This window comes from Leptodactylus fuscus, chromosome 1 (genome assembly GCF_031893055.1).
Source record: "Leptodactylus fuscus isolate aLepFus1 chromosome 1, aLepFus1.hap2, whole genome shotgun sequence".
NCBI classification, from domain to species: domain Eukaryota; kingdom Metazoa; phylum Chordata; class Amphibia; order Anura; family Leptodactylidae; genus Leptodactylus; species Leptodactylus fuscus.
In genome coordinates, this window is record NC_134265.1 from 238096011 (window position 1) to 238108852 (window position 12842).

General features: G+C 41.7%; 1 protein-coding gene across 4 annotated transcripts in view; it reads right to left on the reverse strand.

Annotated features, from left to right (window-relative positions):
• MAPK10 (mitogen-activated protein kinase 10) overlaps positions 1-12842 on the reverse strand; it is a 211418-nt gene that overhangs the window by 78307 nt on the left and 120269 nt on the right. For all 4 annotated transcript variants that reach the window (XM_075284712.1, XM_075284703.1, XM_075284720.1 and 1 more), the window contains exon 3: positions 5752-5921. In XM_075284712.1, the coding sequence (XP_075140813.1) occupies positions 5752-5921 (170 nt within the window). The remainder of the gene's footprint in view (positions 1-5751; positions 5922-12842) is intronic.

A 12842-nucleotide genomic window follows, 5' to 3' on the forward strand; every position in this document is an offset into this window, starting at 1 on the left:
AAATGATCTGAAAACAAAGATTGTTCAACATAGTTGTTCAGGGGAAGGATACAAAAAGTTGTCTCAGAGATTTAACCTGTCAGTTTCCACTGTGAGGAACATAGTAAGGAAATGGAAGACCACAGGGACAGTTCTTGTTAAGCCCAGAAGTGGCAGGCCAAGAAAAATATCAGAAAGGCAGAGAAGAAGAATGGTGAGAACAGTCAAGGACAATCCACAGACCACCTCCAAAGAGCTGCAGCATCATCTTGCTGCAGATGGTGTCACTGTGCATCGGTCAACTATACAGCGCACTTTGCACAAATAGAAGCTGTATGGGAGAGTGATGAGAAAGAAGCCGTTTCTGCACGTACGCCACAAATAAAGTTGCCTGAGGTATGAAAAAGCACATTTGGACAAGGCAGCTTCATTTTGGAAACAAAAATTGAGTTGTTTGGTTATAAAAAAAGGCGTTATGCATGGCGTCCAAAAAGAAACAGCATTCCAAGAAAAACACATGCTACCCACTGTAAAATTTGGTGGAGGTTCCATCATGCTTTGGGGCTGTGTGGCCAATGCCGGCATCGGGAATCTTGTTAAAGTTGAGAGTCGCATGGATTCCACTCAGTATCAGCAGATTCTTGAGAATAATGTTCAAGAATCAGTGACGAAGTTGAAGTTACGCCGGGGATGGATATTTCAGCAAGACAATGATCCAAAACACCGCTCCAAATCCTCAGGCATTCATGCAGAGGAACAATTACAATGTTCTGGAATGGCCATCCCAGTCCCCAGACCTGAATATCATTGAACATCTGTGGGATGATTTGAAGCGGGCTGTCCATGCTCGGCGACCATCTAACTTAACTGAACTTGAATTGTTTGTCCAAAATACCTTTATCCAGGATCCAGGATCCAGGAACTGATTAAAAGCTACAGGAAGCGACTAGAGGCTGTTATCTTTGCAAAAGGAGGATCTACTAAATATTAATGTCACTTTTCTGTTGAGGTGCCCATACTTTTGCACCGGTCAAATTTTGGTTTAATGCATATTGCACATTTTCTGTTAGTACAATAAACCTCATTTCAATTCTGAAATATTACTGTGTCCATCAGTTATTAGATATATCAAACTGAAATGGCTGTTATAAACACCAAAATATTTAGAACTAAAAATGATTAAGATTAATAGGGGTGCCCAAACTTTTTCATAGGACTGTAGATAGATAGATAGACAGATAGAATGGTATTATATACAAGATATACTACAGCATATATAGAGACTACAAAAATAAACCTGCTATGTATTGTTATTGCTATATGTATACTTGGCTCATTTGTGATGAGAAACTTCATACCCTATTGCTTCCTCCAATGAATACAGATCGGTAAATAAGATGGACACAATCAAAATTGGACTTCCATTAAAACCAGTGCTCCCACTTTTTTTCTCCATTGTATAACATGTAAATATGCTTTCACTTTCAGGAGCAACAAGACAAGCAATTTATTTAGCAGGAAAGCAGGATCAGTCAGACCTCATTAATCACTGAGACTATTGTATACACAGTAAATGCAGCTGAAATTAACTCAATATGGCAACTTCTGAATTACTCTTGTTAGTTATACAGATTTTTTTTAAAACATTTTTTATTGCTATGTTCAATTTTTACAGTAATACATGAATAAAAGGCAGATTAATTTAACAGTAATAAGAATATTTAACATAAAGCTTAGCGCTAAGATGTCACCAACTGTTTGTAACAGCTAAATGAATATAACTAACTGCATGGACGCTCAGCAAGTCTTCTTTTGAACTGCTTGCAAAACAGCAACAGAGGTTTGTAACAAGAGGTTTTCCAATCAGGGCTGGCGTCAGTGCACAGCATAATCGGGCAGAGCCTCTGGGGCCCCCCCAGCACTTGCCTGTCCCGATTTCAGCTCATCGGCGTCCGACAGACGCCGATGAGCTGAATACATAGGTGATTAAAGCAGGAGCTGTGAGCTCAGCTCCTGCTTTACCGCTGCGGCGTGTGTAGGCGCGATGTGATGACGTCACATCGTGCCTACAACTATGTGAATGGAGTGAGAGAGCGGAGAGAGGAGCGGCGGGGGAGCGATGGAAGGTGAGTGTAAGTGTTTGTTTTGTATTAAACATTAAGGTGGAACATAATGAAGGGGGCACATGAAACTGGGGGGCAAATGAAGGGGAGGGGGGGAACGGCATGACACTGGGGAAGATGAAGGGGGTGGGGAGAGAACGGCATGACACTGGGGCAGAGACGGGGGGGACATGAAACTGGGCAGATGAAGGGGGGGAGAACGGCATGAAACTGGTGACAGAGATGGAGGGGGCCCAATGAAACTGGGGGGCAAATGAAGGGGAGGGGGGGGGAATGGCATGACACTGGGGCAGATGGGGGGGTGGAACAGCATGACACTGGGGCAAAGACGGGGGGCATGAACCTGTGGGCAGATGAAGGGGGAGAACGGAATGAAACTGGGGACAGAGATGGAGGGGGGGACATGAAACTGGGGCAGAGGAAGGGTGTATATGAAACTGGGGGAGAGATGGAGGGGGGCATATAATTTACGGGTGACTGTAGGAGGATTATACTGTGTGGGAGCACATGATAAATGAATGAGAATGGGTGGAATCAACATAAAAGTGGATGGAGCTAAATTTGCCACTGCGCACCGCAAATTTTGCCCCTCTTTCTACTCTTCAAAAGTTGGGAGGTATGCCGTTGGTGACGCCACACTCCTGCGTGACGTCACTCGCTTCATCTGCGACGCAGTGTGTCTTGACCCCCCCCCCACCTCCTTTACAAGGAGGCCCACTGAGGCTCTGTCGCCCAAGGGCATATAAAAACCTGGAGCCGGCCCTGTTTCCAATACTTTAGCACTGACTGTTTATTCCTAGGATAGGCCTTCAAAGGTGAGGTTCCACTTTCTAGAGTGTGGTTTCTCCACTATTGTTTACACAGGCCCAGTCATTCCCTGCACTGGCTGTGGAGCTCAGAAGTCCTCATTACTAATATGCACTGCTGGCATCTTGCAGTTAAAACTGTCAGCATGGTCAAAGAAGAGGCAAAGTGTAAGAGTCAGCACCCGGCAGGTGAGTGGGCCCCTTCAGGAGCATGGTATTCCAGCACTTGCCCGTGTATGCTGGGTGCTGATTCCGGCCCTATCTAGGGGAATACTGTTTCTACGTGCGGTGAGTACCAGAGCATTCCACTCTGTGTCGGTAAAACAATAGTGTCTATTCGTGACCATCACTTCTTTCACTTCTGCAGCTCTGTAATAGCCCTGAAATTGGCCACCATTATCAGACCCACAGCAATGAGTGAAGTACCGGTTACATATGCACATTGCTGCTCCACTGTGGAACACAAGGGACTTAAGGACCCCACTTCTCATGGTCAGTGGGATGTCCAAAAGTTGGACCCACAGTGATCATACATTTAAGGGTGAGTTCACAGTGAAAGTGGAGCGCAATCTGGCACGTATACACGTGTGAGCAGATTGCGCTCGCAAAAACATTCCATTCATTTCAATGGGAGTTAGGATCGTATACGCCACGTTATTTTGCAAAATAACGCGGCGTATACGATCCTAACTCCCATTGAAATCAATGGGAGTATTTTGAGCGCGTCATCTGCCGCCACGTGTATACGTGCCATATCACGCTCAACGTTACATCGTGTGAACTTACCCTAACACCTATCCTGTTGATCGAGGATGAGTCTTGCTCGTGGGAAAGCCCCTTTCACCCCTTCATGCCACAACCATTGCATTTTATAATGGTACCATTTAATATTCTGTACGATGTACTGGGAAGCTAGAACAAAATTCAGAATTGAGGTGGAATTGGAGAAAAACTACATTTGTGTGAATTTCTTACAAGCTTTGTTTTTACAAAGTTCACTATATAGCAAAAATGACAGCTGAATTCTATGGGTCAGATACCAGGGTTGACAAATTTATATTGTTTTAATTACTTTTAAACCCTTTTAAGAGTAATCCAAAACTTTTTTAAAAAAAATCTTGGAGTTGCCATATTCTGACACTCATATGATTTTTATAGTTCTGTGTACACTAATGCATAAGGTGTCTTTATTTGTGGGGGCTAGTTGTACTTTTTGGATTTTTAGAGAGGACATTTTGGGGAATCACTGTTTATCCAAATGTTTATGGGAGGCAAAATGACAAAAGTTTTTTCCCCGTTACAGCATCCACCATATGAGAAAAATATTTTTATGTTTACAGACAGACGTTTTCAGACACAAGGATGTATAATTTGTTAAAGTTTGATTTTGTTTATTTTTATTTCAAAAAGGGAAAGTGAGGTGATTAGAATTTTTAGGTTTTAATATTTTTTAAACTTTTTTTTTTAATTTTAATGATTTTCTAAGCTCCATAGCGATCCTGGACCTATAATCTTTTGATTGCATGTCCCATAGACTTCAATACAACCTTAATTCTTTCAATATATTAACTTCTTCCCACTTTGCACGGTACTATTATGTCGTGCTGAGCCTATAGATAATGTTCAGCGCTGTTATAGTATGGCGGTGTGATGCCGCAGACACCGAAGTTGTGCCTGTGTCATTACTTCCTGGTACTCGGCTGTGTTACACTGCAGAGGGGTGTAACTAGCTGGTGGACTCAATGGATTAATCCCTGAATGCTGTGATCAATATTGATCATGGCATCCAGGGGGACTGGAGGCAAGATTGCCCCCCATTACTCCTCAGACCCCCCACTATAGGATCGCAGTTTCCCTGGGGTTGCCAGGAGGCTGGGTCACGGTGTCATTGTGTATTATTTCATATGTGGAGTGACTCAGACGATTTGGTACAGCGTGATTGTTTATCTCATTTAACGCACTGTTTTCTGCCCTAATTGGGCTTAACTCTTTGAGCATTTTTAACCCCTGATGAGTCAGGGTGGTGTATAACTGTCATTCTGACAAAACATGCATGTCGGGTAGGCATGCTCAATTGTTTGTTTTTACATTTCTCACTTGTTACTCACTATTTGGGTGCTTGCTTTATGTGGGGGGGGACTCTTTTCTTAGGGTGGCCATATTTTAGGGACAGGTTCTTGTCAGGGCATTTGCTACTAGAGCAATGTCCCTGAGCTAGGCCTGTAGGGTCATATATAGAATCACACCCTGTCTAGCATATTTTTGTACTTCTTTATCTTTACTGTCCTTGTATTGTATAGCCTATCATTATTTTGAGGCTTCTATCACTTTTGGTCCGTCTGGCAAAACACATTATGCTTCCTCCTATTATCCGGCTTCATCTTAAGTGGTGAGTAGGTCTGGTTTAATTTTCTTGGAGGCCGCTGTGCCTTGCCTTATGGATATATTATCACGTTACCTTTATATTGATATCTACTGGTCCATGTTGTTTTTTTTATTTTATAGCATGAATATTTTTCAATGTTATTTATTAAAAGTTACATTTTATATATTATTTCACAAGAATCTATTCCATTTGGACTTTCTGTCCTAAATTATTGCAGATGATGGACCTGATGTTTCCGGCTACGCTACGACTCCTGGATCATGTGATCTGAAGCGGCATTCAGCCTTCCGGATCACTGCACCTCTTCCCTCCTTCCCTGATCTCACGGTAAGTAATTATTCTATGGGGGCTGGCTGACTATAACAATTAATAACAATTAAAATAAAATACATGACACAATAACTCTGAATCATGGTTATATATTCAGCTGATAAAAAGAGTTTTCCAAATTACTTACCAAACTATTCCCTGAGCCCCAGAACCTATTGGCTTTAGATTCTGGTAGCGTTTCAGTACTGTGAAAGTCGAGTCTCCTACTTCCACACTGTAGAACTGGTTGTCAACTTTGCTTTTGCTCATGTTGTAATGTTTGGCAATATATGACACATCCACTTGATTACTGAATCCCTGATAGAAATAAAAATACATAAAATTATTATGGTATGCAAAGAACTTTTCAAACTTAAAGTTTGTCACCAGAACCCAGCATGTCACCCTGCCCCACAGATAGATAGGTTAGGGTCACCAGAACCCAGCATGTCACCCTGACCCACAGATAGAAAGGTTAGGGTCACCAGAACCCAACATGTCATCCCTACCCCACAGATAGATAGGTTAGGGTCACCAGAACCCAGCATTTCACCCTGCCCCACAGATAGATAGGTTAGGGTCACCAGAACCCAGCATTTCACCCTGCCCCACAGATAGATAGGTTAGGGTCACCAGAACCCAGCATGTCACCCTGCCCCACAGATAGATAGGTTAGTGTCACCTGAATTCCCTCAGTAACAAGGTGCCTTTGTCGAGATTTAGTTGATTTGGGAAAAATGCAAATGAGCTCTTTGGGTCAACAAGGTCATTGTCATTAATCGAAAGAGGAAAGTGACAACATCCTCATTGCTCAAGACCATTTGCATATTGTCAAAAGTAGTTATATCTTGGCCATAGTGGGAAAAACACTGTGTGAGTCAGGTAACTCTAACTTATCTGTATGAAGGGCTAAGTTGACAAGGGAGGTTCTGGTGATAGACTTCCTTTAAATTTTACTGCACATGAAATTTAACAAAAATGAATAGAATTAGCAATATCATAAAGCAACCATCTCCTTAGCACTGCGACACTCTGTATAGCATATTAATTAAAGTATAGTAGACATTAGAGGCAACGAGATATTACTGCATACACTGTAACTAAATAATAAGGAATTACATCAATTCATTCAGTTTAACATTAGACATATATACAGTGACACAACAAAAGAAGGCTGCAATGATGAAGTTACACACCATATAAACATTACGGCAAAATATGTCAGGCTGGCTTCAAAAGGATTCTTTACCATAACATTTACTATAGAATTTGTTGAACTGCATTTAATGAGATTCTTCAGCATCACCACTACTATGGTATAATAAGAGATTCTTCAAAGGAAGTGGAAAGTGGTGAGGACACCATAAAAATGCCACTTGCAACAACCACAAATTGGTGTAGAACACCAGCACAAATATCAACGCAAAAACTGTGCGCCAGGAGCTTCATGACATTGAGTTTCCATGGCCAAAGAGCTGCATGCAAGTTTATATCACCAAGCACAATGCCAAGCCTCAGATGGAGTGGTGTAAAGCACGCTGCCACTGGACTCTGGAATGGTGGAAATATCTGTGGAATGAGAAACAGGTTTCAACTAGTACTGTGATGGATAAGTCTGAGACTAATAAATGCCAGGAGAATGTAATCTGTCTGACTACACTGAGCCAGCTACAAGGTTTAGTGGAGGACAGATAATGTTATGTGGTTGTTCATCAGGGTTTGGCCTAGGCCCCTTAGCTCCAGTGGAGCTTCAGCATACCAAGACATTTTGGCCTTCTGTGTGCTTCCAACTTTGCGGGAACAGCTTGGAGAAGGACATTTTCATCTCCAGTATGACTGTGACTGAGCAAGGTTAAGTGAGTTTATGTGGAGGAACTTCACTAGCCTACACACAGCCCTGACCTCAACCCAATCCAAAACTTTTCAGATGAATTAGAACAGAGATTGGAAGCCAGGCTCTCTCATCCAACATCAGTGTTGTAACTCATAAATGTCTAGAGAAATGGTCAAAAATTACTATAGACACACTCCAAAATCTTGCAAAAATCCTATCCAGAAAAGTGTAAACTGTTTAGCGGCAAAAGGGAGACCAACGCCATATTAATGTCTATTAGAATAGGATGCCATAAAAGCTCCCATTGGTGTAACATGTACGTGTCCCATTTTTCCATATAATTTATATATATTATAAATATATATTTATATAAATAAATATATAAAAATATTATAAATAAAAAATATATAATAATAATTGATTTAAAAATATATTATGAGAAATTCCCGTTTCTTGCTTGGAAGAATTGAATTTTTTTTTCTATCCAAAAGGAGAAATGTAATCTAAACTCTGCCATATCCCTGGACTAATTCTATTTACAGTCCATGGTACTATACTGAAACAAGATGACTGCACTCTTCAACTATCTGAAAGTCACATCACTGAGAGTCCCATGAGTTTGTATGGCTATGTATTATGTGAGAATGAGGGAATCATACATACCAGTCTGTCTATCATACTGAAATATCCTGCACTTAGCCAGCCAAGGATTTATAATAGTGCACTTTGTCTGGGAAATGACACTAAAGAGATTCTCTTCTCTAGTAAGTAATATAGCTGTGTCACACTGACAAAAATGGACTCTAGTAACCTTAGCTTTCTACAAGTACAGAAGCCATCCAACATTTTCTTGTTGAAATCACAGTGGTGGCAAATGGTCGCTATCACATTGTAATAGCAGTCATGCCAATAAAACGTCAGACCACTATTTCATTACATCTTACATGTAGCAGACATGCACACGCTGGTGTTTCATTCAGCATGTACCCACTCAAACAATTCTGGAATATCAAGGAGAAGATTAGCTCATGGTGGTTTCTTAATTCTATACTATTTAAAGGGGTTTCTCCACTAATAACACTAATCCCCAGGATCCCTAGGGCTTTGACGGCTGTGCATTTATGACAATGCAGTACCTGAACATTGACCCTACTTCTAGGGCCGTTTTAGCACATTAGTGGGCCCTGTGCAAATATTTTATAAGTGCCCCCCCCATCACCTAGAAATACCTGACCTGCACAAATTATAATGCTCATTCAATGGCCCCACATAGTATAATGCCACGTAGTAGCTCTTACACAGTATAATGGCTTCCTACTGGCCCCATACAATATGCCCCTTATAATGTCCCCCTCCAGGTTTCCCCCCACATATTCATGTACCCCCATCTCCTTGGTTGCCCCCAACTTCCTACCACTATGTAACCCCACTTCATGTTCCCCCCACAGTGTCATGCCCTCCAAAATGACATGTACCACTCAGGTTGCCCTCACAGTACCATGTCCTTACCCTAGGTTGCCCCCACAGTATCATGTCCCCCCACACTGACATTCCCCCATCAAGTTGCCCCCACAGTATTATGTCCTCACCCCAGATTGCCCCCACAATCTCATGTGTCTCCCCCACATTGCCTCCATGTGTGTCCCCCAGGTTTCCTTAATACTCACCTTTTCGTGTTCCTCCGTTCACTCTTTTCTCTGGTACCGGAGTCTTCTACAAGCAACAGGTGAGATGTAAGTGATGTCACTACATCGTGCCTCCTGCTCCGAGGACACCGGGAACAAAGAAAGCGGCTGGATGATGAATCGGCTGAATGAGCTGGGGTAGCTTGGACCCAGTGAACTGGACCGTGGAAAAGCAAAAGTAGGACTGTCCTGCTGTCCAAAGGGGGCAAGTGCACCGTTGGCCCTAGGGTTAAAGCAGCCATGTCTGCTCCACTTGCTTCAGTGGAACTGAGAGAGCACTGTACTTGACTATCTTTGTCCCAAGTAAGTGAAATGGTGGCCACTCATGTTCACTACTGCTTCATTTACACAAAAGATAGGTGGAAAAATAAAAGTATACAACTTGCACTAACATTCCCAGCAAATACTGGGGGTTAGAAAAAGGTTTGAATAAATTAAAATAGATACTACATTACCCAGTAGTGCAGAAAATTATAAGAAGCTTTGTACTATATATTTTGTGAGAAAAATGCTATCTTGTCCTCTTATGAAGCTTTTTCCCTACTTCTACTTTCTCTGCTAAAGTAATGTTCAGTTTGAAAATCTATGAAAATCTTGTGTACAAAAACGTGTATACAAGTCTATGGAGATGAAAGGGTAGAGCAAAGAGCAGGAAGTACAAGAGATAATAAAGACAGCTTTAATCTGCTAGTAGAACTGGATAACTTTTATGCCTTTCATAGGTGGTTTTTACTCAAAACAGCTACTATGACAAGTATGGCATTCTGAGCACAGAAGTACCCGACACGTGATGTAAGCAATGAAGACTCTGCATCACTTGCAGAAGAGTTACAGTCCCTTCAATCGGTTAAAATCTTTAAGTCTCCCAGCTAGCTCCTTTATGATAGACTTCTTGAGGGAGGGAATACTCAACATTTGGCTGTATTCACATGACTGAACCAAGACCTAGCAGTGTGTTTAATGGTTCTGTGTAGGATCCATCATTTTCATGGACCCATTCACTTCATTGTGATTCGGGTCTGTGAAAACTGACTCCATAGTCTGATCTTTGAAAAAAAATAGTTCATAGGAAGCAGATTGAGTGAATAGGGCAGCAAGATAAAGTTCATAAGAGGTTTTTACTAGAGATGAGCGAACAGTGTTCTATCGAACTCATGTTCGATCGGATATTAGGCTGTTCGGCATGTTCGAATCGAATCGAACACCGCGTGGTAAAGTGCGCCATTACTCGATTCCCCTCCCACCTTCCCTGGCGCCTTTTTTGCTCCAATAACAGCGCAGGGTAGGTGGGACAGGAACTACGACACCGGTGACGTTGAAAAAAGTAGGCAAAACCCATTGGCTGCCGAAAACATGTGACCTCTAATTTAAAAGAACAGCGACGCCCAGCTTCGCGTCATTCTGAGCTTGCAATTCACCGAGGACGGAGGTTTCCGTCCAGCTAGCTAGGGCTTAGATTCTGGGTAGGCAGGGACAGGCTAGGATAGGAAGGAGAAGACAACCAACAGCTCTTGTAAGAGCTAAATTCCAGGGAGAAGCTTGTCAGTGTAACGTGGCACTGACGGGCTCAATCGCCGCAACCCAGCTTTCCCAGGATCCTGAATGGAATACACTGTCAGTGTATTCCCGTATACCCGATATATACCCCGATACCCGTTCCAACGGTGTGCCCCCCCACCTTCACCCCAGAAATACCCTGCAAGTCCCCTAGCAATAGAATTGGGGCTATATACACCCACAATTTTTACTACTGGTATACAGTGCCATTGTCTGACTGGGAATTCAAAGAATATATTGGGAATACAAATACCCTCATTTCTTGCTACTGCCATATAGTGCCAGTTTCTGACTGGGAATTCAAAGAATATATTGGGGTTACGTGCACCCACAATTTTTACTACTGGTATACAGTGCCATTGTCTGACTGGGAATTCAAAGAATATATTGGGAATACAAATACCCTCATTTCTTGCTACTGCCATATAGTGCCAGTGTCTGACTGGGAATTCAAAGAATATATTGGGGTTACGTGCACCCACAATTTTTACTACTGGTATACAGTGCCATTGTCTGACTGGGAATTCAAAGAATATATTGGGGTTATAAATACCCTCATTTCTTGCTACTGCCATATAGTGCCAGTTTCTGACTGGTAATTCAAAGAATATATTGGGGTTACGTGCACCCACAATTTTTACTACTGGTATACAGTGCCATTGTCTGACTGGGAATTCAAAGAATATATTGGGAATACAAATACCCTCATTTCTTGCTACTGCCATATAGTGCCAGTTTCTGACTGGGAATTCAAAGAATATATTGGGGTTACGTGCACCCACAATTTTTACTACTGGTATACAGTGCCATTGTCTGACTGGGAATTCAAAGAGTATATTGGGAATACAAATACCCTCATTTCTTGCTACTGCCATATAGTGCCAGTTTCTGACTGGTAATTCAAAGAATATATTGGGGTTACGTGCACCCACAATTTTTACTACTGGTATACAGTGCCATTGTCTGACTGGGAATTCAAAGAATATATTGGGGTTATAAATACCCTCATTTCTTGCTACTGCCATATAGTGCCAGTTTCTGACTGGTAATTCAAAGAATATATTGGGGTTACGTGCACCCACAATTTTTACTACTGGTATACAGTGCCATTGTCTGACTGGGAATTCAAAGAATATATTGGGAATACAAATACCCTCATTTCTTGCTACTGCCATATAGTGCCAGTTTCTGACTGGGAATTCAAAGAATATATTGGGGTTACGTGCACCCACAATTTTTACTACTGGTATACAGTGCCATTGTCTGACTGGGAATTCAAAGAATATATTGGGAATACAAATACCCTCATTTCTTGCTACTGCCATATAGTGCCAGTGTCTGACTGGGAATTCAAAGAATATATTGGGGTTACGTGCACCCACAATTTTTACTACTGGTATACAGTGCCATTGTCTGACTGGGAATTCAAAGAATATATTGGGGTTATAAATACCCTCATTTCTTGCTACTGCCATATAGTGCCAGTTTCTGACTGGTAATTCAAAGAATATATTGGGGTTACGTGCACCCACAATTTTTACTACTGGTATACAGTGCCATTGTCTGACTGGGAATTCAAAGAGTATATTGGGAATACAAATACCCTCATTTCTTGCTACTGCCATATAGTGCCAGTGTCTGACTGGGAATTCAAAGAATATATTGGGGTTACGTGCACCCACAATTTTTACTACTGGTATACAGTGCCATTGTCTGACTGGGAATTCAAAGAATATATTGGGAATACAAATACCCTCATTTCTTGCTACTGCCATATAGTGCCAGTGTCTGACTGGGAATTCAAAGAATATATTGGGGTTACGTGCACCCACAATTTTTACTACTGGTATACAGTGCCATTGTCTGACTGGGAATTCAAAGAATATATTGGGAATACAAATACCCTCATTTCTTGCTACTGCCATATAGTGCCAGTGTCTGACTGGTAATTCAAAGAATATATTGGGGTTACGTGCACCCACAATTTTTACTACTGGTATACAGTGCCATTGTCTGACTGGGAATTCAAAGAATATATTGGGAATACAAATACCCTCATTTCTTGCTACTGCCATATAGTGCCAGTTTCTGACTGGGAATTCAAAGAATATATTGGGGTTACGTGCACCCACAATTTTTACTACTGGTATACAGTGCCATTGT